The sequence below is a fragment of the Numenius arquata genome, chromosome 11 (genome assembly GCF_964106895.1).
Source record: "Numenius arquata chromosome 11, bNumArq3.hap1.1, whole genome shotgun sequence".
In the NCBI taxonomy this organism is placed as follows: domain Eukaryota; kingdom Metazoa; phylum Chordata; class Aves; order Charadriiformes; family Scolopacidae; genus Numenius; species Numenius arquata.
In genome coordinates, this window is record NC_133586.1 from 16124780 (window position 1) to 16150992 (window position 26213).

Below are 26213 nucleotides of genomic sequence, written 5' to 3' on the forward strand. Positions count from 1 at the left end.
TCTGTAATTTAATAAACTGAGATGTACGTTAAAAGGAACACAACTTTTTTGTAATGAACTATATACCAGCTGTAATTTTGACTAGCTGAACCATATTTATGGCTGTAATGCATATACAAGCAGAATTCCTCCTCTTCTGTTGCTTCAGGAGAGAAAAGGCATCCTAGTTTGTATTGAAATCTGGAGGGGAAAAGTACAAACAGAAATCTCCAGATGTTTCTAAATTTGGCCTGAGGACAGCCTGAAATGGTCCCTTCTCTATAGTGCCATCTCTCCTGTGTCTCACTGTCATAGTTTAACCCCAAGCAGCAACCAGGGCCACGCAGCCGTTCACTCACTCCTCATCCCCAGGAGGGATAAGGGAGGAGAATCAGAAAAAAGGAAGCCTCATGGGTTGAGGGAAAAAGTTTGATAGAACAGTAACAGAAGAGAAAAATAATAACAATAATGATAAAAGAATATACAAAATGAGTGGTGCAATACAATTGCTCACCACACAATGACCGATTGCCCATCCCATCCCAAGCAGCGATTGCAGATTCCTGCCCTCCCCAGTCAACCCCCATTTATATACTGAGCGTTAAGTCTATGGTATGGAATATTCCTTTGGCCAGCTTGTCCTGTCCATGCACCCTCTGCGCTTCTATGGGAAGCTGAAAAAGTCCTTGACTTAAGATAAGCATTACCTAGCCACATCTAAAGCAATATGTGTTATCAATGTTATTCTCGTAATAAATCCAAAACACAGCAGCTACTGGGAAGAAAATTAGTGCTCTCCCAGCTGAAACCAGGACTTCCATTTTCCTGAATGTCCAGCTATATGTAGCTATAAAATCAGTTACTTTTTGTAATTTTAAAGATGAGAATATTTCTAACATTTTTCAGGCTTCAAAAAATAAGAAAGGATTAGAAAGATGGAGAATAATGTGTTATTTGCTATAAAGCTTCAAAAGTCTGCAGACATTCATTGAGAAAATGTAATTTAGTTCAGCTTTGAAACAGGAACTTGCTCTGAATACGAGTTTGTTACTAAGACACTTTACGAAATCAGTGCTTTATATTTTAAATCTGCACTTTTAAAGAAAGGGTTATTTTTATGAATTTGATTTGTTCCCTTTTGTCATTTAATGGTGGGGTGGAAGGTTAAAACTAGAAGGTCTTGTTTCTCCCCCTTTCCATCTTACCCTCTTCATAATCAAAGAAGAAAAACAAAATCTCTTCAGCTCTAAGTTGATAATTAAATTTTAAATGGAATGTAGACTTGAAGTGAGCAGTGTTCCTGTTGTGCCTTTTAACTTAGTATAATTGTACTCTTGTTTAGGTCAATAACTAACTACAACTGATCTGGGATTTTGAGTATTCAAAACTGAAGCAACAAACCTGCCACAGATAGTGTGTTCTGTTCAGCTTGTTGTTTTTAGAACATGCATAGCTGTCATAGATACAATTTTCAGATCATATTATGCATAGTGGTTGGATTTGGTGGTAGGTGTTTTTGGGGGGTTGTTTTGTGGTTTTGGTGGGGTTTTTTTAGTTTCTGTTTTATAAAACATCTCTTTAATAATGGAGGCTACATACATGCGTTTCAAATTGTTTCAGCTACCTGTTAATCAAAGAAGAGCCTGGGATGTACTGTTCCAGTCTCTTGACTGTTTTCTTCTGCCTTTTGAATAGTGTTCCTGTTGGTTGTGAATTTCAGGGGGGGAAATTATCTGGACTTTACAGTTTGCTAGTTATGGTGTAATAAATCTCCGTAGGGTGGATGCAAGCCTTGAGAAGACTCCTTATCTTAGCAGTGGACCTAAACTGCAGCTTGCCAGTCAGAGGGAGATCTCTGGATCATAACTAAAAAAAAAAAATAAAGTTATTTATGGTAACTTAACCTCTCTCAGGTGTTATACATCCAGCTATCACGTGCTGTCCCCCATTTTCCTTCTATTTCAGAGCCTTACTGGTTTGTTCCTTTAACTGTTGAATGACTCAGAGTGGTTAAAGCCATCTTTATACTTAATTGTAAGAATTGGGAGGGATTTGGAGGTATAGGCCAGTAGGTCCCAGTACGTTATGGTAGATGTATACTGGTCGGAATAAGATCCCCAGACATCACAGCTCTAAGAGACTCAACTGTTCTATGCCAAAAAAGCTAACAAACTTCCTGTAAGATATCCAAACACTTAGCTTAAGGCTGTAACTTAATGTAGCAATAGTAGTTCAAGGTAAACTTTAGACATGAAATAGCCTTGATTAGCTGCATCAAATTTAACTGCATTTTTCAAATAAGAAAATGGACTTTTGTATTGCAGCTGCTGTTTTTTTCTTTATATAAACTTGAATTACTGTTCTTCGGTTTTTTTGTAGAATATAGGCTATTGAAGAGTGCTGATTTTACGTTCCCCTCAGACACACATACAGTTAGGTTTTAGCTATGCAGCTCGCATTACTTGTTCCTTCACGTGGTGTCTCTCTATGAAAATTGCAAATTTTCCATGTTTGAATTTGGCTTATTAAGATTTTAATTGATCAGCTTTACTTCATTTTGAGTACTGATGTGGACCTAAGCAGTTAACCAGATAAGCTTATTGATTGGGTTTGTTTTAATATGTATGAAGATCATACTTTATGTGAACCATTGACTAAAAGGCTGGGATGGACAAGTAGTACCATGCAATGGGAGAATCTCTTCACTGACTGTGGCAACTGAAAGGCAAGAAGATCCTGGAAAGATGGAAGGTGTTTAAAGGAAGGTAGCAAGGAAGAAAATCTTTCCCGCAGGTTAGCTGTTTCAAATTGTTTCAGAATGTTTCTGTTATAAATGGTTCCGACTTAGCCTTGAATTTTTTAGTTGTTGAAAATTTTTGTGGTAGCGGGAAGCGTTAATAGAAAATGCAAAACAAGAAACAGTTGATAACTTGTTCTGCAGGAAACGAACAGTTCTTGGCAAACTTGTACTGGAATTTGCAGGCCCAGAGTATATTGCTTTGAAGTATATCCTATGCTTTGACTGTATCTAAAAGAGTATATACAAGCACTTAGCGCAAGCTGGCATTATCTTTAATTCTTTACTTTCTTCATTTTTCCCTTTTTCTTACGTTCAACATGAAAATGTACTGAAAACATACTTCTGTTTGTGTGTGAAGCTATTTCAAGAGAGCTGAAATCTTCTACTTGGGTTTGAAGCTGTCAAAGGGATTTTGGTTAGACTGCTCTTGGTTGGGCATTATTGATAGTTCTCTCTTGCCCATATTTCCTCCAGGCTGTAGTCACAAATGTAATCAGTTAAAATCTTGCTATGTTAGCAGAGTGCTTTTCCTGCAGGCATAAAGGAGCTTTTTTTTTTTTTTCTTACAAAAATGTTTTTTTGAAATACAGTGTTTTACTTGGCCAGAAATGTAAGCTGTGCTCTCACAATATTATATAAAAGAGCCTGTACATAATGTATGTTCAGATAATTTTGCAGAGGTGTTATGCCATTCCCCATGAGGATAATATGAAGGCCTATTTATTAGCATGAAAATGTATTGTCCCACCCAATATTTCTGTTTTCTAAGTTCAGTAGTTTGTTGTGGTATGTACTCTTGAGAAATTCTTTGTTGGTTTTGTAGTGTTCAATTTAGTAGGTTTCTTGAATAGTCTCCGGTAGCAGAATTTGTTCCAAATGGGAGGCCTGTCCAGGTGCATGTACTCTGACCCTTGAGGCAATTGGAACTGTAATTAATGCATTGCAGCAATACGCCTGTGACTACAGCTCCTGTAGGGATGCAGTATCTGTGCTGTTGGATGCATTGTTTCCAACAGACTGTTTTCAAATCCGGGTGAATCAAAAAAACAAGTAGTGAAAGTCACTCCTGAGACATGGGTACGGTTTGGTCAGGAGTTTCCTTTCCTCTGAGTGGAGGCAATCGATTCACAATCTAAGAACAGGCAATGGAAACATGCAAATGATGCCAACCAGGCCTGTGCCTGGTAAAAACCTGGGACAATAAATACGTTCATAGTGTAGCATGAGTGACCTAGTTCTTTAAATGTGTTTTTTTGTAATTGGAGGACAAGGTAGAATTACATGCTTAAGTGGAAAATGGATCATAAATCACGGATTACCCAAGACAGATTTCTTACAATGTAGTTTTTACAAATTACTGTAGTTTTAATGCACCCTTCCAAATTCCTTTGTTACAGGCACAGTTTATATTGTCAAACAGTAAGACCTGTGACACCAACAGATGTTACATGAAATGTTTAGGCATGCAGGTGAATATACCTATCTTGTGATAAAATTCTGTATTTGTCATCATATTGAATTTGTGTGTTAGTATATAATCTCTGTAAATGCACTCTGCATATTGCATAACAACTTAGATCTTTAAATCGATATGCTGTTGGAGTTTGCAGCAGTCATCCTGTCTTGCTTGTTTCCCATCTCCAGCTCTGATTAGTACCAGACCAACAGCTATTTAGGCTGCTTATGAGAGAGGCACCTCCTGTATTAGGATTCTGGAAGTTAAATCTTCGGTTTCTATTATTCTGGTTTGTAAAAATCTAATACTAATATTGTGGCATATCTGTAGGTTGTGACCCTATATGGTCATCATTTGACAAGCACCATGTAAATTGCTTTAAAATAATCAGGTTCTGTTTTTCTTTTCTGAAAAAAATATTTAGGGCAGAGAAATCTTTTCTATTCCTGTCAGTTTTTAGATACCAGACTGGATTTGAAAAACATAGAAAGGTAGCTTATTGGTCTGCTATGTTATGGAGTAACTTTGTCTAGGCCTATGCTTTCCCACAATGCATTAATTCAGTTTAACACCTTTATATATATTAAGCTTAGAAGTGCCTGCTGGAAATAAGAAAAGCCACACATGAGTACCTGACTTCATGAATAGTATCTGGCATGTCTGACTTGTTGACAGCCTCATGAGATGAATTTTGAGCTGTTAGAAGCAGCAGCAGAGATGTTACCAGCCGACAGCACAAGGAAGATACTACTTCCCAAGTACTTACTGTTATTTCCGAATGAGCTGCTGCTTACAGTCCTCATATCAGTGAGCTCAGTTAAGTAATCTGAATCTGCTGATCATTTGGGGTGTTTTTTCACCTGTTCATTAAAGATAGCTGCTCGTATGTTTCTGACAAAAAGTCAATATCGTTATTCACTCATGGGGGTGGAGTGGGGGGGTGTAAAAATAGCATGCAGAAGCCCTGCTGTGCAGGTGGTCCTTGATATTTTAACTACTTTTCTGCTTTCCTGTATGAAAAGTACTGGTGCTTGAAGTGCCTGTAGGGTGTTTTGTTGCTGGACACCGCTATTTTGTTCACTGCTTTGTATCTCTTTATATGCAAGGAAGTCAGTGGATGCTTGAATACAGAGTGTGTGTAGAGTTGCCTGTGACTTTAGGTGAGAGTTTTGAGTGTTACTTTTTTTTACCTGCCTCTAAATTTGAAGTGTGTCTGAAGATGTTCAGTTGTTTTGGGTAAGATAAGGATATTGGCTGTTTTTTCCAGACTGTTAGCCTTGTTTCTGCTGTGATATCAAAAACTTATATTTGAGAATCCATAGCAAGTCCTTTTTATAAACTTCACACGTAGCTTTTTGGTGTGTTTACAAAAGTAGGTAGATGTTTATGGCATTTCATACAAAGTAGGTTGAGATTTTGCGACTTGGGAAGTGAGGCCAAGCAATACATAATGCAGATGTGGAGAGATTATAATAGAGGATGTAGTATCACTTCTGTTTTGCTTCTGGTTATATTTAGAGAGCTCAGAGTGGTGGTGTGTTATGCCGTCAGTTGGAATTGTATGCTCAAGCTGAGGAGTATAAATAATAACTCATTCAATAAAAGCAAAAGGATCTCAAATTTTACAAAGTGAACAGTAAGATGCTGAAACTGTTCTGAATAGGTTTAACTTAACGTCTGCTGTTTGAATAGGTACCAGACATGGCGGGCTACCCTCACATCCGTTACATTTCATCGGGATTGGATGGAACATCATTCAGAGGCCCTTTCAGGGGCAATTTTGAGGTTTGTAATAGAATAAATCTAGATATATGTCAAAATGTGTCATGAGGGAATATGGGGAGGGTGTATGGTAGAGCTAGTTCTATATATAGATGTAAAAGAATCATAAAGAAAATACACTTTATTTATAGAATGACCTCACTATCATGAACTGGGATAAAAGCACATTGAAAACTTGGTCAGCAGAAGGTGCCCTGGACAATGTAGGTGTAGGTGGTTATTAACTGCCAGTACATGTCGCTCTGCCCACCAGCCTCGTTAGGAGGATGCAGTACTCACATGATACGTTGGTAAAAGGTAGTGCTGAATCTGAATAACTGTGCCAGGACCCTCCTAGTGAGGGTGCAGCTTGGTAACTTTAACACTGCTATTCTGTTTATGTAGTGCAGGAACTGAAACTGAGGGAAGAAAAAAAAAAAAAAAAAAAAAAACAGAGAGAAAATAGAAGGTATCAGATGCAGAGAGTTAATGACCTAGTCCACTGAAAACATCTTCAGTGACATCTCATTGTTCTAATAAACTCATTGCTGGAGAAAAATAAATCAGTCTTATTTCAACTTAAGCAACTTTTTGTTCTTCTAAGCCTTAATAACTGTTAGAGAGCAAATATTTACATAGTGCATTTTAATTGCATTTTCCTCATTAGACACACAAGTACATGTGGATGTACTGATAACCATTCCTAGCTGACAAACAATTTCTTACTTATTTTTAGTAGTAAAGTAGTGTTTCCCTATAACTTAAAATACCAGGCAGTGTTGTGTGGGTTTTTCTACAGAAACCCATCACTTTTCCCACACAACATACTCTTTATTGCTTTGCCTGAATTTGAATTAAGTGGGGAATTGAGAGTTTCTCTTTCTGCAAAAGGATTAGAACAAAATTAATATTTGCTCAAGGTAGCTGAAATAACAGTTCTTACACTGCTTATTCCTTGATAATTTTTTAGGAGCTGATTCACTTGGAGGAACGATTAGGCAATGTTAATCGTGGAGCAACACAGGGAACTATAGAAAGATGCACATATCCACATAAATACAAAAAGGTGAGGATTTCTCAAACTGTGGCCTATCTGTAATATTTCTTTGAAAATGTAATAATGTTTACATTTAGCTTAAATCTGCAGAAATACCAGCTTCAAAGAGTGCATGTTTTCTGTATCTGCAATTTCAAGAATTGTAAGCAAAGCTCACAATGCCACTTCTTTCACAAATAAAACTAAAAATTTGGTCCGTAGATAAAGAGCTACTGTTACGTGATAAACAAGTGTTTTGATATGATTAAATAACTTGTCCAGCAGTTAGGAATAGCCTTGTGAGCAATGAAATAACTGTTGGGAATAGCTAAATTGTCAACAGACTTCAGTGAGAACTTGTCAAATAAAGTGAGACTTCTTTTTTTTTTTGCAATACATTGTTCATGATGCTTACCTACTTGGTATGTGTCATTTTAACCTTTACTCTGGTCACATTAGGAAGACTGTGGGACACTTGAAAGTTCTGAATCTAGTACAGAATTTTGGCAACTGAAGTTGTCTCTCAGTTGAAGTTTATTATACCATAATATAGAATCTCATCCACATTTACATAGCTTTCTTTCACACTTGATAAAAACTGACTGAAGATAGTAGGTTTGAAAGGATTTACTTTTTTTTCCTCTGTGAATGAAACGAAGATATTTATACATAGACCACAAGTAAAAGCACTGGTTGCAACAGTATGAAATGAATATGTTCACAGTCCTGTAGACTTTTGTAATTAACAATAGTTAAGTAAATCTGAAATGTCCTGTGATTTTTGGTCCAGGTGCTAGTACTTCATTAATTTTGGTTCAAATACATTTAAATAAATATTATGAAATGTTTTCAAAGAAGTATGTGTTGAATATGTATTAAAAACAGATTTTACTCAGTTTGTCAATAATGTCATCTCTACTAATAAGGTAACAACTGATTGGTTCTCACAGAGGAAACTGCACTGCAAACAAGATGGGGAGGAAGGAACAGAAGAAGATACAGAGGAAAAGTGCACCATCTGTTTGTCTATATTGGAGGAAGGTGAAGATGTCAGGTAAATAGTACCACTGAATATCAGAGTATGAAGTTAATGTTCAGGCTTTGAGACCATACTTGAATATGATACACTGCTCTTTGCAGTACTCCCTAGGTTAACAGAATTAAGGACTATCTGTCATTGAACCAATAAGTAAAATAAGTCGCAATTGAAAACACACGTTGTTCTGTCCATGTTGTCTTTGGGTAGAATGTAGGCTCTTTTCTGGTCTTCCATAAGCTGACTGTCTGTCTGGTAACATGACCCCAAGCTGATACCCTGAGTTAATCAGGGCTGTCAATTTAAATTTTTCTGGAGTAATGCTCCTTAAGCTATAGCAGGTTTAAATCAGTGTAATACAGCAGAAGCTTAGCTGATGCTTGACTTCATTACCCATATCCATTTCTTCTTGGAACTAGACAAAATGCAGGTTCAACTGGAAAGGCTAGTGAACCTTGTGGAAAAACATACATGCAAAAAGAATAGACAGCTCGATAGGAAAAACCCACATTACCATTTTTCCAATGGGTATGTTGATATGGAAATGCTTTATTAACATGAATGTTTTTCTGTTCTGATGACAGGCGCCTTCCATGTATGCACCTTTTCCACCAAGTATGTGTAGATCAGTGGTTGATTACTAACAAGAAGTGCCCCATTTGCAGAGTGGACATTGAGGCTCAGCTGCCTAGTGAAAGTTGACAGCGCTTTCCAGAACTCTTGTCCTCCCTCTCGCTCCCTCTCATCCTTCCTGGTACTGCAGTCAACCAAAGATGGCATGACTTACCTGCGCAGATTTGGAAGCATTGAACCTAGGGTGCTGGCTCTGCTATATGGTACAACTAATGCTAGACCTACAGTTTATGTAGAAGACAGTTGAGTTTCAGTGTATTTATAAAACTTTTTTTTAGGTTTTACTTTTTTTTTAATTCATTACTGTATTTTTGCATGGTTCCTTGTATTGCATTTGTTTGCACATATTATGGGCTTTGTGACCCCAAACTTGCAGGCAAGATTAGCTGCTTTAGTAAGTAGAATTGTGTGGTCTCTTTTGGTTTGTTTTACATAGTATCGAGCTTTGAAAGTATGATTTCACTCATTACTAACCTCGGATTCCTTAATTTAATCGATCATATATTTTAGTTTAAATGTATAAAGATCATCTAGAAAAGGATAATATTATGTATTGAGACATTCCTTAATTAGGAACAATGGCTGCTGTATATTTACAATATCAGTTCTGAGTCAAATAACATCCTTAATGCTGGGAACAGAATATGAACTATATTCAGTTTGACTGATACATATAGCATACTCATCACCAGAGTTTTTGTCTGTTCAGATTTTTGTGTTCGTTTTTAAAATTTCAGCACAATGCAGATATATTTGAATGTCAATATTAAACATTTAGACTGCTGTTCAGATTGTATTTATCATTTTCTTCCTATGTCTAGAAATTTGAATCCCTAACTTAAATATTTGCTGCTGTGAAACAGCTCTAGTGAACACTAAATGTTGATTTCGGTTAGCTGGATTGTAGATACTTGCAGATTAAAAGAATTAGGGAAAGGGAAAAAGAGCTTAGAATCTGTTTGGTCTTCTGCTAACTTGAGTTGAAGTATCTGCGCACATTGAGGATTTTTTTGTGTTTTTTGTTTTGGTGTTTTTTTTTAAAATATAAAACCATTCAGTAAGGACTTAGAGCTGCAGGGTTTTGGTTTTTGGTGGTTTTGGGGTTGGTTTTTTTTTTGGGTGGGGTGGGGTGGGGGTGGGCGGCAGATTAACATGCATTCATAGAACTTCTAAGGATTCCAGGCTTGTCTTGGGATTTTTATTAGTTTTAACGTTAATAAAGTTAGCTAAATCCACTTGTCTCTTGTTTTATTTTTCATTAGTAAATTGAAAGCCTGTAAATTTCTGTAGAAAATGAGACACAAATTATGTGGTTACCTAGTTTTTGCCTTGATCATAGATTCCCTCTTTATAAATTACCAACAGTCCATCACTGATTGAAATATTTTCTATAGTTAAGATTTGCTGCATAATATAGTATATAGAATTAAGTTATAATGTACTAACATTTCGCCTTTGGAGGAGGTTTTAATCCACGTCAGGATTCAAGTTGCTCATAAACATTCTTTCACATATGATAGATTATAGTTTATTTAAATGTGCTCAATATTGCAAAATGCAAATGTGCAGAAATATTGAGACAGTATTACTGTCACTTCGGAAAAGATGTTCCTCGGGGATCGTATATGAACATGTCAATAAGCTTGCATTAAGCCACCTGCTTTGTAAGTGGATTGAATAATAAATACCTTCAGTTTCTCTTGTCTTTGTCTTTCATAATCAGATTAAGTGTACAATGGTTTACAGTAAACCTAGAAGATGAACTGTTATGTTTACACTAAAAAGTGATCCATTTATAAATATTACCTTATCTAATTTGATGCCTGGTTTTGTCTGGTTAAAGCTGCTTCCCTTTTATTTTAATTTTTTTTTTAATCTGTTAGGAGTAGCATTTGCCAGTGCAGTATCTATTGCTGGCAACAAACTTAACACCTCTGGCACCGAGGCTTTAAGTGGAGAGAAATTTTATTCTAGCATGTGTGATAAATGGACATTTTCAAGCTTAATTGCATTGCTAAAACTGAACTTAAAACCACTTTGTGCTTGTACAATGGGGGATATGGGGGAGAGGCAACACATGATTTGACTGCTTCAAAACATGGTTTTATGCTAAAGCTTCTTGAACATTATAGCTGTAGGAAACTGAAAGTGAGTATGAAGCTGAAGCTGCCAAATGAATAAAAGTAACTGGAAGGACTGAACAGACACTTTCTGTCCTTCGATGACCGTTGAAAAGGAGGGAAGTTAGTTGACCACTGATGCTTTGAAGTCTGATGATACTCACTTTTAAACGTTTCCAAGAAGGTACTTGAGAGACATGGGACAAAAAACCCCAGGGCCTCTGAAATAACTGAGACCCTGGGTGTGCGGTAGAATCTATTTTGGCTTCCTTACAGGACAAAGAAGCACAGGTTTGGGGGATTTTTATTTTATTTGTTTTTAGGAAATCTTTTATGCACCTGATTTGGGTGCCTGGTACTTAGAGGTATTTTAGTGGTCCATGAATTGACTTGTTTTATAACTGCTACTGATAATTGTCTTGCTTTTAAATGTATGCATAACATTGTAATGTGATGTTGAACACTTAGGTATTTGCCAGGAATCACAGTGTTCTGATCTTACATGCTATTGCAGGGGCTAATAAAGCTGCAGCCTACTTCTATTCCAGAAAGTTGTGACTTAACCGTAATTTAAGGGAAGGAAAAAGAATAGGCATTTGATTTTTGAAAATTTCCACCACTTACTGTGCTTTATATGCTTAGATGCATTGCCTTAAGTTTTTCTGCAGCATCTTTGACTTTGAAGATGAGATTCTCAACAGTATGCATCAAATTACTTTTCATATAAAATTCCATTGTCAAAAGAAATCCTTTTGTATGCAATAAATAAAATGTTAGACTGGTATCATTCAAAATCTGTTTCTTACGCAAGTGTGTGGTTTTTTTCCTTTTGCTTCATTTTGCCTTTTGAAGTCTTGATCTGTATTCTTACAGGTGTTCTTGCAGTCCAAGAAAAAATTCTCTCGGTGAAGGGATCAACATCTACCCACAGTTAAATATGTTGATAAACAGAACCAGCTGGAACTTAAGAATTCCGGAAAATGGCCCTTATGAAGGATATGAAATATTAACTTATGCATAGGCGAGCAAACATGTAACGCCCATGGGGCAGACTGCAGAAGAGTTGTGATTCAGTTTAGGCAGCTACTGTGGAGCTGAAGTTTCTCACTCTCAGGACTCAACCGACTCAGTAGCTTGTTGCTGGTGCACCCACGGGCAGCTTAAAACCACAGCCCTTCGGCCTGGGTCCCCCGGGTGCAGCCACGAGGCCCCCCCCACAGCAGGCGCCAGCTGGCTTTTAACTACCCAAACTCTCCCCAGCCGGTATTTTTCGCGATAGGCGGCACAGCTGGATGTGCTTTTCAAGGTAAAATCTCTTGTTTTGCGACCTTGGGTTGGCCTCAACAGGCGGGGAACACCTGCACCGGCCCGCGAGCCCCCACCACCCCCCTCCTGTTGCTTGCCGGATGTTGTTCGAGCCGTTTCCTGTTTGGGAGGTCCCTGAGTAGACGAACCAATCGAGGACGTGCATCCTACGAAGCTGCCCAATAGGAGAGCGTGAGAGCGTTTAAAGGGAACCGTGGGGGCGCGAGACGATAGTTACCGCGTTTGTGAGGGCTACGAGCGGCTGCCACCTCCCCTCAACTCCGCGCCCATGGCGATGCTGCTGCCGCGCCGCGCTGCCGTGAGTACTGCGTGTGCCGGGAGGGGGACTGGACGGGACCGTGGAAGACTGGGGAGGTGGCCCAAGGGAAGGAAGGGGCGAGTCGCCCACAGGCCCCGCCGCTCTTTCCCCTCAGGCAGCTGAACACTGGGGCCGCGGCGCGGACGGGCCGGCGAGAGCTCTGCGCGGTGGGGGGGCGGTGGCTCTCCGCGCTGGACTGGCCGGGAGCCCCCCCTGCGCTTTGGCGGCCGGAGCGGAGCTGTGGGGGGGAAGAGGGGCCCGAACGCGGTCTGAGCCGTGCGGTGGTGCTGAGGGGGCTGGGCCGCACGGGCGCCTCGCCTGGGCCGCCCTCGGCGCCAACCTGGCCCTGGCCCTGGCCCTGGCCCGCCCGCTCCTTCCCCTCGGTGTGCAGGGAGCGGGGGTGGGAGGAAGGGAGAAACTTAACGGGGAGGTGCAGGCACGGAATACGGGAGCGTCTGTTGCGCGCTGTCTAACGATTTAAACTAAACTCCCTGAGACGCTCTTGAAACCTGGCGATTTCTTTGCATAACGAAGGACGTTCATGTTTTGCATGCCTAACGTGACTTTTTTATTTACATGGTATGTGCGTAACAAAGAAATTGCTTTGTTCGTCTTTATGGGAATGCTGCTGTAGTTACAGAGTGTGTAAATATAATAGCTCAGCAGTAGGTAAGCACTCTCACGTTAAAAAGTTGTCAGTGATGGAGAACGAGGTGGGGTGCGTTGCGCTAGTCTCGGGACACAGTTTGAGAGTACGGTACTGTCTGAAACCTATACAGAGGAGAGTTCCTCTGAGCATGTGTGAACAGGTAGGAAATAAAAACAGGTTAAGTAATGGATACAGAGGTACACCCGTACAGTGGTGGTACGTGTATAATGGAGTTAGGCATCTGAGAATTAAATAAAGTTGGTCTGTGATTCTTAAGTTGCTATTTTATTGCTTTAGGTCACTAGAGGGATGGAGAATGCAGGTGCTGAACTTAAAAGCAAAGCCAAAACTCACCTTGCTGGCAAAAGGGCTGCTTTGGAAGAAATCGGAAATAAAGTTGCAACAAGAGGAACGCATACAACTAAGGTAAAGGAACATTTGAAATCTATCTATAAGGAAAAGGTGAATTACTAGTTCTGTACTGATAGTAGTTGTTTTCACTACAGAAAACAGAATGCTCCAAAGCATCCATAAAGCCTACGAAAGGACCTAGTAAGAGGGCAGATACAATTGCACTGCGTAAACCTCCAGCTGCTCTGAAACAAACACTCAAAGAAACCGGTGTTCCAAAGGTAGAAATTAATGATACTATTCTGATTCTTAACTTGATTTGCAGCTTAGAGCTCTGACTTCAGAATTGCTTGTCTGTAGATGTATCTCACTTTCCTGCTGAAAAAGCAATGCTCTCTGTACTGAGGTTTTGGTTTAATGTATGTTGTGCCTAAATGCTACTGTTGAAGTGGCAGAACTAGCCGTTTAGGTACGGGATGAAGTTTCTGCTTTAGCTGGTAATTACTAGATCTTCTGATTCTGTCTGTACGGCACCTTGGTGAAGGCTTGCAGCGCTAGAACGTAAGCTCAGTTTCAACTTCTTTCAGCTTAAGAAAAATTGTATTAGTAACTGGAAAACCATGGAAATGAAGGAACACTGCAGCTCAAGCAGTAGATATGTAAGCATTATGATCTGTTCTTCAGGTTCCGTCTCCTGTCCCTATGGATATATCTATGCAAGAGAAGGATTTGTGCCAAGCATTCTCTGACATGTTGCTCAATAACGTAGAAGACATTGATGCCGAGGACTGGAGGAATCCCCAGCTGTGTAGTGACTACGTGAAAGATATCTATCTGTATCTGAGGGAGCTTGAGGTATGACATACTGAGCCTGTGCTTCTGCAGTAGAGTGATAATCTTGTTGCTCACACAGCTCTTTCTCCAACAGTTGCAGCAATCGATCCGCCCGCACTACCTTGACGGGAAGATGCTCAATGGGTGTATGCGTGCACTTTTGGTTGACTGGCTTGTCCAGGTCCACTCAGGACTCGGACTTATGCAGGAGACACTGTATATGTGTGTTGCAATTCTAGATCGCTTCTTACAAGTAAGTAAGATGTTATTCAGCTCATATTTGGATTAGGAGACTTGTTCAATGACTGTGTTTTTAAAGTTTAGGATTTATCCTTTCTTTATAAATCTAAGAACCTACAAAATCTGTTCTTTATTTAAGAGCTTTGTATGATGCAGTGTTAACTCTGAGGCTGCGAACCTCCTTGAGCCTGTTGTTATAGGGATACTTCTGACTCAAAGTCAGATCTCATTTACATTATAAGAATGAGCACTGTCATGCTGGTATTTAAACTGATTAATTAGAATCTGTTTATCTAGAATTTGACACTTTGGCGTCTGCTTTTTAAATTCCTGTATTGTAGAGTCATCCAGTACCTCGTAAGACCCTTCAGCTGGTGGGTGTAACAGCACTGTTTCTAGCTTCAAAATACGAAGAGTTGATGTGTCCATGTGTAGATGACTTTGTTTACATTACTGACAACGCCTACACCAGTGATGAACTTAGGGAAATGGAGATTATGATTCTTAAAGAGTTAAACTTCAGTATGGGAAGACCTCTTCCACTTCACTTCTTAAGAAGAGCATCAAAAGCTGGGGAGGTGGGTACTTTCTCCTCATTGTCTAGAACTTTCCCATACATATAAAGTCTTACCAGGATCGATTCTGGCATTTTTAGCATATGATCTTACTTGCTTTCTGCTTACATACTGGATCGAGAAATACTTGGCTATGGAACTCCACCGTGTGGAGTAATGTGCCAGCATCGCTGTGGGTGCCAGTAGGGGTTTGTATTCACCGGGGCCTGTGTTCAGGCTTAGTGGCAGTCATTGTGGTGTTAGAGTACATCAAACACACCTAGAGCCAGAACCCTTGTTTTTAGAGTAATCATCTCATTTGCTGATCAGGGTATTCCCTAGTAAAAGGGGAGCGGTGTTGCAGTTTTTATATGTTGGGTGCAAGTATTGTATTATTTAAGAATCAGAAGATAAGCTTTCTCTGACCTGGCCCTTTTTTTCCACCTCAGTAATTACACTTGAATGAACCACCTACACTTAAAGGGGACTTCAGTTGTGTCAGCAGACTGCTAGTAACTCTTGAATTACTTCTGACTGCTTTAATAAGCATCTCCTTAAGGCATATTACGCTCCCCCCCCACCCCTTAGTGTATTACAGAAGGAGCACTTGTATCCCTAGTTGGGCACAGCAGTGCCCAATACTGCAGTTTTCTGTTAAAATCTCTCACTTGACTTTGTGTCTAAATTGCGTATGACTTCGGCTGAACTGGTTTGGACGCTGGTCTCGATTTTGAGATGAGTGCCTGTTAGAGAGTATGGCCCCTAGACCTTAATATTTTGTTGACTCTTTTTGTTTTGTCAGTTAATGAATACTATAAACAATCCTGAGTTATTATGATAAGGTGAAGTGAAACTGTGTGGATTAACAAGGTTTCCATCTGGCAGGCTGATGTTCGGCAGCATACACTAGCAAAATACCTCATGGAGCTGACACTGATAGACTATGACATGGTTCACCATCGTCCTTCCGAGATTGCAGCTGCTGCGTTATGCTTGTCCCAAAAGCTTCTGGGATGCAACAAATGGGTAAGGATTTTAATCAGACGTGTTCTTAGGAGTTTTTTCCTTCTGTTGATTTAAATGAGCCATTAAAACAACTACTTTAGAAAATTGCATTTAGGTCGTGCTGTTGACCAAATTACAGCTGGACAGCCTGATACAGAGCTGCAGGTGGAAAAAGGAATGTACCACTGAAACCTTACTGTCTTTTTTGATGTGAACACTGTGATATGAAGGGATTTTTCTCTTGAAAGTACTGAGTTACAGAACTGTACATAAAGGTAGATTTTCATAATTCTCACAGTACATAACGAAATCGTGTATCATGGATCATGAATTGTGATTCAACTAGTGGTTACTCTTGGAAGGGTCGCTTCTTTTATCCTCTGCAGTGTAGACATGTGGTTCCTTGGCATTGATGCATCCAGACTTCACCGCACACAGGAGTTCTTCTGGATCTGTCAGCTAAACTGACGGCACTGCATTTTCTGGCACTCAGAATTAGCACATGAAGCTTCGGGCATTTGCTACCTGGAGTGATAGTGCCTCGAGCAGCCATCCCCACTTCACACACCTCAAATCTCTTACCGTGTCACTGCAGGGTACAAAGCAGCAGTACTACACGGGCTACACAGAAGAGAGTCTGGAGACAACTATGAAACATATGGCCAAGAATGTGGTCAAAGTAAATGAGTCATTAACCAAATACACTGTAAGTATAACTACTTAAGTCTTCTTTTCAATGTTGTTCAAATACCTTTGCTGTGTGTTGTGGCTCCTTAGGTAAATGTTCTGTATGTTAGAGCATATGGTATTCTAAGAAGCCAGTGAGAGGATGTTACATTAGTAGTAACGTCAAAACATTTTAGGCAAACTGTGCTCTTGCTAGTTTGTGAATTGGTTCGCTTCTGACCTTGTTTGTTTGCTTGTTTTCCAAGCAGGCTAATTAACCCAAAATCATCTGCCTGAACTTCAATACTGTATGTGTAAATCTTTTGTAACGCTGTTCCTCTCCCCTTGCAGTCTGTAAAGAGCAAGTATGCAGCTGGCGAACTTCTGAAAATCAGCACAATCCCTCAGCTGAGCAGCAACACCATCAGGGACCTGGCTTTGTCACTCTTATGATAACCTCGGGCAGCTGCTGGTTTATGCACTTTGTCTTCATTTGCCTTTTGAGGCAAAACTACTGCTCTTTGTACATAGCATTCCCGCCTTACTACAGACAATTTGGACTCGGACGGTGAAATTTTAAACTTGATTTGTAATACAACTCTCTACATAGAAATAAAGGTATTGTGACTCTGAGGCATCCCTAGACATGTCTGCAATCTAACGTCCAAGCAGGACATTTGACTTAGATGATTGACACAACTTGCAGTTAGATGTGGATGATTATTCTTGATGGTTGTGGCCAATGAGACTCTCCAGGCTTTATAGTGGATTATATTTAGTAACTTGTTTTCACTCTTAAGGTAAGAAAGTGCAGGCAGACACTTCATCTTTTCATGGTGTACCGTAAAGGATGCTAAATACATACTTTAGTTCAGTGCCTTGTCCCAAAGAAGTATTGGGGGATTTCTCTTTTTGTAGTTTGTTGCTTTCAAGTTTAAGGAGAGAAGTAGCCTGGCTGTAAGATCTGAGCCTTGTACGTGTTTGTTTAGGTGAAGGTGAGACAATGTGTTCTCTGTCTTTGTGTACCTGAACAAAGGGAGCCGAGACTCCTGTGATGCAACCACTGTGTGCAGGGGCTGTAGGTGTGGAACTATAGGGGTGACCTTTTGAACCAGCCTAAGCTCTTAAAACCTGCTTCACTTGGACAAAAAAAAAACCCCAAACCCCTAGCTTTTTACTGCTGTTCCTGTTCCCCATCTTTTTTGTTGTTGTGTTTTTTTTTTTTTTTTCCCTTCTTCCCCAATCCCTTCCCCTAGTAAGCCTCTGAACCTGGGAGGATAGTCCAACCCACCATAACTAGATTCTTCCTCATCACTTAACATTTTGCTTTCCTTCATTTCTAATAAACATCGGTATCTGCGTGCTCAAGGAACACAAGCATGTAAGTAATGCAGCTTTTCTGCCTCAATAACTCATTTAAGCCCATTTGTTGTCAGGCCTCTATGAGTAATGTTACGTTACAGACCCTTAGCTACTTTCCAAGTTACACTGATGTCATTACCTCCTTTCTCCCAGTGTCTCCTGGTCAGGAGTGTGCTGGCTCTGATGTAGAAGGCAAGAACCCAGTACTACAAAGCCGGCCTAGGCCTCAGTGCCCTCCCTGTGGGAAGGAATGTTGCAGCTACTGGGCTTTATCTTCTTGAGCAGATGTTTCTCTCCCACAGGACAAGTAAGCCTAGCAATGCAAACAGAATGCTGAAAAAGGCACTTGATCCCTTCTGTGTATGTGATGTCCCCTGGACTGAGGCCAGAGTTTCTAGGGTTAACTAAATTAGGCTTAGGCAATGGCTTAGGAGGGGAGGGGGTTCAGGATTTTCAGCTGTATCTTAAAGCTTTTGCAACTTCTTAATATCAACACACGCAGGTTTTTTAACTGCTTTTAAGACAAAAATGTAATGCACAGCACTTCACCTGGGCACAGTGAAAATGGTTTGGCTTGGAGCAAAGGAAGGAAATTACTATTTATTTTTTTTTTTTAGAAATGAGTGCAGTAAAACCCAACAGATGTTGTTGTGAAGGGATCTGTTTATGTATGTAACAAACTGCACAGAAAACAGACGTGTTCAGCTAACTGCTGCTTGTGGTTTATTTTATGGAGGTTCAGAAGGCAAAGCATGAATGCTGATAACTGTAGGCCGAGCAACAGCCGCTCTGGTGTGGGAGGCGATCGGACTTAAGCAGTAACGCTTTTGCCGTTTAAAAGGAGTAGTGCATATCTGTAAGTACCTGGCATAAAAATTCTAGTAGAACTACTTCATGAATAAGAACAGTGGAATACTACATTATACATTCATACATGTTTCTATCATACTCAGTATTTATATACAGTATATGATCTGTTTCTATAAATGTACAGCTCTGCATAAAGACACTTCTTATAACAGGTAGAGCATTAAAGATAAATCCAACATGGGCCAGCCATATTATAATATAAATCTGGAAGAAGGCAACTCTGTTTAGCATACAGTACAACGTGGTTTTCTGCTTTAACTTCTAGTGCCTGTTGGAGTCCCTAAACACATCAGCAAACACAAACCAGTTCCGTTACAACTCTGTACAGAATTACTTAAATATACCATCACAGTAGGTTTTTAGATGGTCATATCCCAAATGAGCCTAAATCTTTTTGACATGTAGCAGCATACTTAACGTGTTCCCCAGAACGATCTGCATCAGAGGAAATGTGCATTTAACATTATCTTCAGTAGATAATTACAAAGGTTACTGATGTTCAGCTGAAGGCACTTATTTTAAACACACCTCTTTCGAAGTCCCCGGCCCCAGACTGCAAAGCACCTTTCTGTTTCAGGGAGATGGTAGGTTTGAGCATTCTTACTAGGTGTTAAAACCAGCTTTTAAATATAATAAATAATTGGTCAGTGTGTCCATTGCTGTATGCTTCTGAGACAAAAGATGAAAGTCTGTGCTGTGGGTAATTTTTTTCCTGCTCATACACAACTCTACTGAAGATACTGCTGAGAATGGTATCTCTCGGAAGAACTGTCTTGAAGGCAAACATCTTCAAACACTGGTAACTTCATGCCAATTATATCTTGGTGACATAATTGTTGGGAAACAGCCCCTGTTTCCCTCGTAGTCTTCCTGTCCACCAGCCAGAAGGATCTGTGACAAAGAAGGCAAAGTCATGAGGTTCTGTAACCCATTTTATACTTCCTGAGGTAGCCTTGCAAAGCTGTTCCACCCTGGTAAAGCCTTGTGAAGGACTGAGGAGAAACGGTTTGGAGAACCTGAGCCTGCTACATGTGGCCATGTCACTATGGCCTTTGGACTCACAGAGAGTTACAACTGCTTTATTACTTTTGGGTTCTTGTGCTATACCTGTGGTTTAGGGTAATTTTCAGCCAGAGCCTGTGACAGAATTACTCTCTAATTAAATTTACAGGTCTGCAGTACTAAGTGACACTTAGTCGTTGATCTGTCTGATGCTTTGAAGGTGAACAGGTTTGATTGGTGTGGGTCAGAGATCTCTGCTTCTCGAGCTATCATAGAAATTTGCAAGCCTAATCAGGGAAGATAGCAGTGGGATGGCTGAAAATGAAATGTCTTCACTTACTTAGGACAGTGTACCTGCAAGATTAGTACTTAAGTAACAAAACCTTTGATCTCTACATACCTTCTTTAATTATATCAATCACATCGTTGGCATTAAAGCTGAGTTCATCTGTGTCCTGAGCATCGTATGCATACAGTGCCCTGCACTGCGGGACCTGAGGCTTAGGTTTGGGCTGTGGTTTAGGCCTTCCTCCGGCTGGTGGGGGTCGGTTTGTTGTCTGCCTGCGAACACTAATGGGAGAAAAAATGTCAATGTGCTTCAATGCTTATGAATTGTACCCAAGCTTTATCAACCCCTCTGTCCTAACGAATCGATTCTAAAGAGTATCACAGAACAAGGGAAAAAGGATTCTCTTTAAATGTCACAACAATTAAAAATGGCATGGTGACACTCCCTTGTGAAAGGGACAGAGTTGCCATTTCTTTCCTACTGAAATGGATAACAGGTATTTCACACAGCAGTTGAAATGCACAGGAGAAGACACTTAGTGCTCAGGCTGGAACGTAAACAGATGTGCACATGCAGTTCATGCATATCTTGGCATCTACACAGCTTTGTCTGTCTCTCCCCGTGCCCCAACTTCAGCAGGGATTTAGTTTCCAGTATTAAAAACAAAGTTCTAGCTCACAGGCTTCTACTTTACCATTCTTGTGACTAAGCTGTAAGAGAGACTGCGTCTCTTTTAAGTTGCCTCAGATTCCAGGGCCGTCTATGGACTTGTTCTGTTCTAGTCAACTCTGAAGCAGCAGGGGAGATGCTGCACAGACTCTTTGTCACAGCTGTGACCACTCCAAAGATTAGGAAGGGGAAAGAGGGAAGAAATTCTGCCAGCTCATCAGCTAATAAAGGCTGGAAGAGAGAAGAGGTATTAGATGTCAGGTCAAAATAAATAATAAATAAATGTACTGAATGACTAAAAATGTTGCAGTGATGTGAAGGAGACTGAACTGTGATCATGTCATGTAATGCCATGAAAATGTTACACAGCTCTTGCAGAAAAGGTTTATAGTTACTTACGTGGAGTCCTGGACTTCATTTTTGTCAATATGTCTCTGTCTAGTTCTGAGTTTGTGTAGTGAAGTGCACCAGAACATAAACTCTGAAGTGGGGGTTAACAGCATTTCAGGGTTAGCAGCATTTCGGTTCTGAATTTATTTACTGGGAGACAGGAGTGTCTCCTGTTCAGCATGTATTGACTTTGTTTGGGACAGGATACATGGTGAAACTGAGACCTTGGTATGGAAATAAAAGAATTCCGAGCAAGCCTTAGTAAAGTAGCTCAGCTTTTCTACAACCCCACTAAGAACAAGAACATCTTAGATGAGATGATTTGCTGGTGAGAGCATGGTGGTTTTGACAAACTCTGGCTTTTACTGGATTGTTAGGGATAGCTAGAAATTAAAGCTGTGTACCACCAGTGCATCCTTCTCAGCAGCTTTGCTAAAAATAAACCTAATTCTAACCCTTAAAAGTTCTATCTATAATGGCTGTGGTTTTGAAATACTACATTCACCTCTTTGAGCTCACTCCTTGCGTACAGGGAACACAAGAGCTTTCCCTTTTGAAAAAGAACAGTCACTGAAACCCGCTGCTGAATACAGAGAGTCTTACAAATGGCACTTCTGTTCATACTGCCTTTGGCCTATCACTGCTGTAGGACTCCGGGATGTTTGTTTTTTGTAGTGGTGAACGAATTGGAGCAGCTTAAGGTCAGTGATGCTGGAACTGGTACTCACCAGGGAGAACAGGCAGAACCCCAGGCGCTGGGGGGCACTTGCTGGCCCCGCTGCAGCTGTGAGATGGAGGCCACAGCGGCCAGCTCGTGTGGTTTGGGGTTTTTACACACACACACCCCCCTGAGGAAACTGTCCTCAATCTGTCTGTGCAACAGCTGTTCACAGAAGTTGTGCTTGCAGAGGGACACTGCTGCTACTGCTGCAATCTCTCTTCTGCTGGGAAACTGGGTTATAAAATGGCCCTGGAAACACCTACTGAAATCTGCCTCAGTAACGGTTATTGCTGGCAGGGACAGGAACTGTGCTGTGTTCATATTATGGCAATGACAAATTGGTCTTTTGACTGTGTGATCAGAATATGGTGTTACTACCGTTAACAAAGCATTGAACGTGCTGCGTCAAAATGCTCCAATTCCTAGACTAGCCCAGCACTTTCAGAAATCACACAGATGTAAATCAAATCATTACCTACTTGTTTCAATGCTCACTTGAAATTATCCTCATTGGGCTGCACTCTACTCCTCTCAGGGTGGGCACTTCCCACCATTTCTGACCAAAGTACTATTTTACATTTTAGGAAACACAATTCAGTGAACTTGCGGAGTGTACCAGACAGGCAGCAGCTCATACATTGGAATGTTAAGGTCTAAGAAATTACTTTGCCAGGGCCTTTTTAGATGTTCCCTTACCTTACACAGCAGCATCCTTACTGCTACTGCATGTTGCCTACAGCTGTGGGTGCTTTGAAAGGAAAAAAACAAACCACAACAAACCCAAAAGAACAAACCAAACCAAACAACCCTCACTCCCCAACATCCTCTTCCCTCCCTACCTTTTTCCTCAGAAGCATAAGCTCTGTTACTAAGTGCTCTTTTTTCTTACTTGTGGCTTCCTATAGAGAAGCTGGACTTCCACAAAGTCCATCCAGGGGGGAGTGATGGATGCCTGTTCCCTGCCTGTTCTGGTGGCATTTACTGCTGTGGCTGGTTGGAGGGGGGGAGTGAATTTCTACCACTCTTGAGCACACCCAGTCACCAGTGACAATGGGCACACAGTGAAGACGTCATTCTAATACAGTGTGTTTTGTTTGTCTTTTTTTCTTCCTCTGAACTACATTGATCATAATTGCCATTTAAAATGGTAACTAAATAACAGAAGCCTTAATATGTGTAAATCATCCTTGCAAACTCATCAGACTGAAACAGATGGGGCTGTCGGTGCATACCCATAGCATTAGGAACTGTGGTGTGATGCAACCCATCTTTTTTATCCAACGTGATAGTTCCTATCGCGTTATGTACTTGGTGGCTGCTCCGTTTTGCAGTAATGCATATGTCAGTCACAAGCGTCTGATGGAAATCACAATGGCTTTACCGTACGGCTTATGGGGCTTTGTTGTTACAGGGACTGTAGTCTCAAGACAAAGTAGAAGTCTAATATTAGCAAAACAGCTTTAACAGAGTAAGTTGATCTGCAACCAGAGACTCTCACCACTTACAGGCATGGAAGTCAATAGTTTACAAAGACAGAAATGTGTCTGACAGTGTTATTAGCATGTGCTGACAGTTTTGAAATTGTTTCTGATTTCTTTCTTATTTGAAGAGCTGTCTTAAACAAAAAAATGTTCTAAATATGCTTTCAATATCTTGTGGCTAAAACTTGGTGCGCAGTGGGGAGAAAAGTCTTCCATTAGAACAGCTGCAAAGACACCCTGTGCGTGCTTGATTTTGCTGGAGGGCTGACCCGCCTCCACCCTGTGTTTGGGCACTGGAAAGCCCCTGCTTAAGAACCCTGCGGTCTCTTTGGATGCTGAAAATCTGTCAATTCTGTGAACACTTATGGATTGTTTATTTGTTTTCTATGAGGTGTCTAACACTCACTAGAAGCAACATTGTAAGTAATATGCTAAATCAGTACTGTAGCCTGTTACATCATACACAACAAAGGATGCTTAGGCCAACAGAAGAATTCGGTGCAGGACACCTGCTAAGCAGCTTGTCTACTGACTGACAGCTGGGAAGGGTCTGTTGGTATAAAAAGTTGCTCTCGATATGGTTAAAAATAAATAATTTTTGCTGCCTCTAAGAACCCCCATTCTTGTGGATCACTGGAGAAGGGGACCAAGCCATTCATCTAATCTCTCAGAATATTCCAGGGCTGTGGGCAAATATGTTAAGGGGCTGCAGAAGGTCAGGTGTAAACTTGGTGGAAGTTTGAATTAATCTTGATTTCTCCCAGATTACCCCAAGTGCAAGTTCTTCCATATTTGGCAAAATGATTTGCTGTCAGGCCTGGCAGCTTGGGTCACAAGTGATAGCTCAGTGTAAAACTATTGTGAGTGTTTAAGTATTAGTGAGCAACGACAAAAATCCTCGACTGTGGTATGTCTCTGCTGCATTACTACCGTGGGCAATGTGTGATAAGGGTGGAAGAATGCAATATAAGAATGGGATCGTGGGAGATTTTGAAATGCTTGGACACTTCCTTGGGAAAAATTCTTACTACAGCAGAGTGTCTGGTTTTACTTCAAACTTTTACATCCCCTTCAGGGGATATCTGGTGCTCTAGCTGTTGTGGTAAGTGACGGCTCAGACTCTGCACTGAGTCAGTCAGGGCACTGGTGCAACATAAAGCTGAGTGCTGTCTGCCGGAGGCTGGGTGACAGCTGCTATCGCACTGCAGGGGGAGTAACGGGAGGGAAAGACAGAGGGCATTTGGAGGCAGAGAAGCTGAGGATGACACTGAACTATAAGTTACTAAAAACCTGAAAATACAGAGTTCTCAGCAGGAAAAGTCTACATTTCCTCTTGTTTTTTCCCTCAATGTTATTTGTACAGATATAAGAATGATGGCTTGTTCAACATACACAGGGCTTTCCTATTTAACAAGGAGGTACTTATCCTGTATGTTTACTTGAAGAGCTGTGGAATGTAGAATTGTGTCCTATCTGCTCACGTAACTTTCCTTGTTGGCACTCAACTTCCCACTATAGTAAAGCTCCACTAATATTCTACAAGAGAGTGGAATATAAAGGGTGAGTTAAAGAAGAAAGTGTTCAGCCATTGAAAAACATTGAAAAAATTTCTAAGGCCTTTAACATTCTGGAGCACTTAAGGCCCATATATATTTGACAGGAGACTTCTGTCTTCATGATTTCCACAAATCAGGTTTTCCCTGTTTCTGAATTTTCAGTCAATATCTGGAGCAGCTGGTTTCAGAGTTAAGAAAAATTGTCCTGCTTCCCCCTACCCTGATTTCTTGGTTCCGTCTTTCTGCTGATTCTGGTGATTGTTTTGATGCTTTTTAGTCTTGGCTGTTGGGAAATACCTAACTACAATGCTAAGACCCGCCCACCCCCAAATCTTGTAGGATTGTCATAGTAACATGTTCTGGAAGGCTGCAGCTTAGAAGTCCAAATGATGCTGAAATGATCTTGAATATGACGCTGCCAAGCCTTCCTCCTAAAAAGACGTGTAAGTCTGGTATCTGAGTTGGGAGTCAAAGCTGAAACAAAAGGACCATTAGCCAGTGTTTCTGGGCATGGTGGCTGCCATAACATACCATCTACTGTTTAGCATCTGTAAACCAGGAGGGAGAGATGGCCTAGTTAAACTCTGCCAAGTGTCTTCATATCATTCAGCAGAAGGTACCACGCAAATTTAAGATACTACACTAGAAGTGGTTCGCCTTCATTCCTATAGGCCTGTAATGGAATATGTGTTTTTAAATGCTATGGAAGACGATGATACCTTTGAGTACAGCACAATCTGATTATCTAGGTACACAATATAAGTTTATCAGTCATGATCAGTTTGAGTATGTGAAGCTATTTATGAAAATCAACACTTTTTTTCCAGATTTAATGTAAAATCTTACCCGGCTGCTCCTTGGTCAGGTACTTTCAGGAAATCCAAGCTTTCTGGTTGCTGTGAAATCTTGCCTGATCCTCCTGACAGCTGCCGTGGTAAAGTTGGTCGTGTCATATTTGTATACAGGTTCTTCTGACTGGCACGTTGATTTCCTGGGCCATGGGGAAGTGGTACAAACTCTGGGGGATTGATTACTCCATTTTGCTGCTGACCTAGAAGTAAATAAAATGTGAACACATCCAGTCTAAACGACAGCTCAATAAAGCTAACCTTTTCCTTGTGCTGATGGC

The 26213-nt window shown here is 40.5% G+C and overlaps 3 protein-coding genes across 3 annotated transcripts in view; 2 read left to right on the forward strand and 1 right to left on the reverse strand.

Moving 5' to 3' along the window:
- RNF111 (ring finger protein 111) overlaps window positions 1-11611 on the forward strand; it is a 58034-nt gene extending 46423 nt beyond the window's left edge. The window contains exons 11-14 of the mRNA XM_074155818.1: window positions 5928-6020; window positions 6967-7062; window positions 7983-8086; window positions 8653-11611. Coding sequence (XP_074011919.1) covers window positions 5928-6020; window positions 6967-7062; window positions 7983-8086; window positions 8653-8770 — 411 coding nt within the window. The 3' untranslated portion in view covers window positions 8771-11611. The remainder of the gene's footprint in view (window positions 1-5927; window positions 6021-6966; window positions 7063-7982; window positions 8087-8652) is intronic.
- Window positions 11612-12364: 753 nt separating this feature from the next.
- Window positions 12365-17376, forward strand: CCNB2 (cyclin B2). Its single transcript, XM_074156108.1, has 9 exons — window positions 12365-12445; window positions 13392-13520; window positions 13601-13726; window positions 14130-14300; window positions 14374-14532; window positions 14861-15097; window positions 15959-16099; window positions 16674-16784; window positions 17096-17376. The coding sequence occupies exons 1-9, from the start codon at window positions 12416-12418 to the stop codon at window positions 17195-17197; spliced, it is 1206 nt and encodes a 401-aa protein (XP_074012209.1). The 5' UTR covers window positions 12365-12415; the 3' UTR covers window positions 17198-17376.
- A 1432-nt stretch (window positions 17377-18808) lies between these two features.
- MYO1E (myosin IE) overlaps window positions 18809-26213 on the reverse strand; it is a 57364-nt gene continuing 49959 nt past the window's right edge. Inside the window, exons 26-28 of the mRNA XM_074156001.1 lie at window positions 25931-26135; window positions 20379-20548; window positions 18809-19867 (exon numbers count right to left, since the gene is read on the reverse strand). Coding sequence (XP_074012102.1) covers window positions 19791-19867; window positions 20379-20548; window positions 25931-26135 — 452 coding nt within the window. The 3' untranslated portion in view covers window positions 18809-19790. The remainder of the gene's footprint in view (window positions 19868-20378; window positions 20549-25930; window positions 26136-26213) is intronic.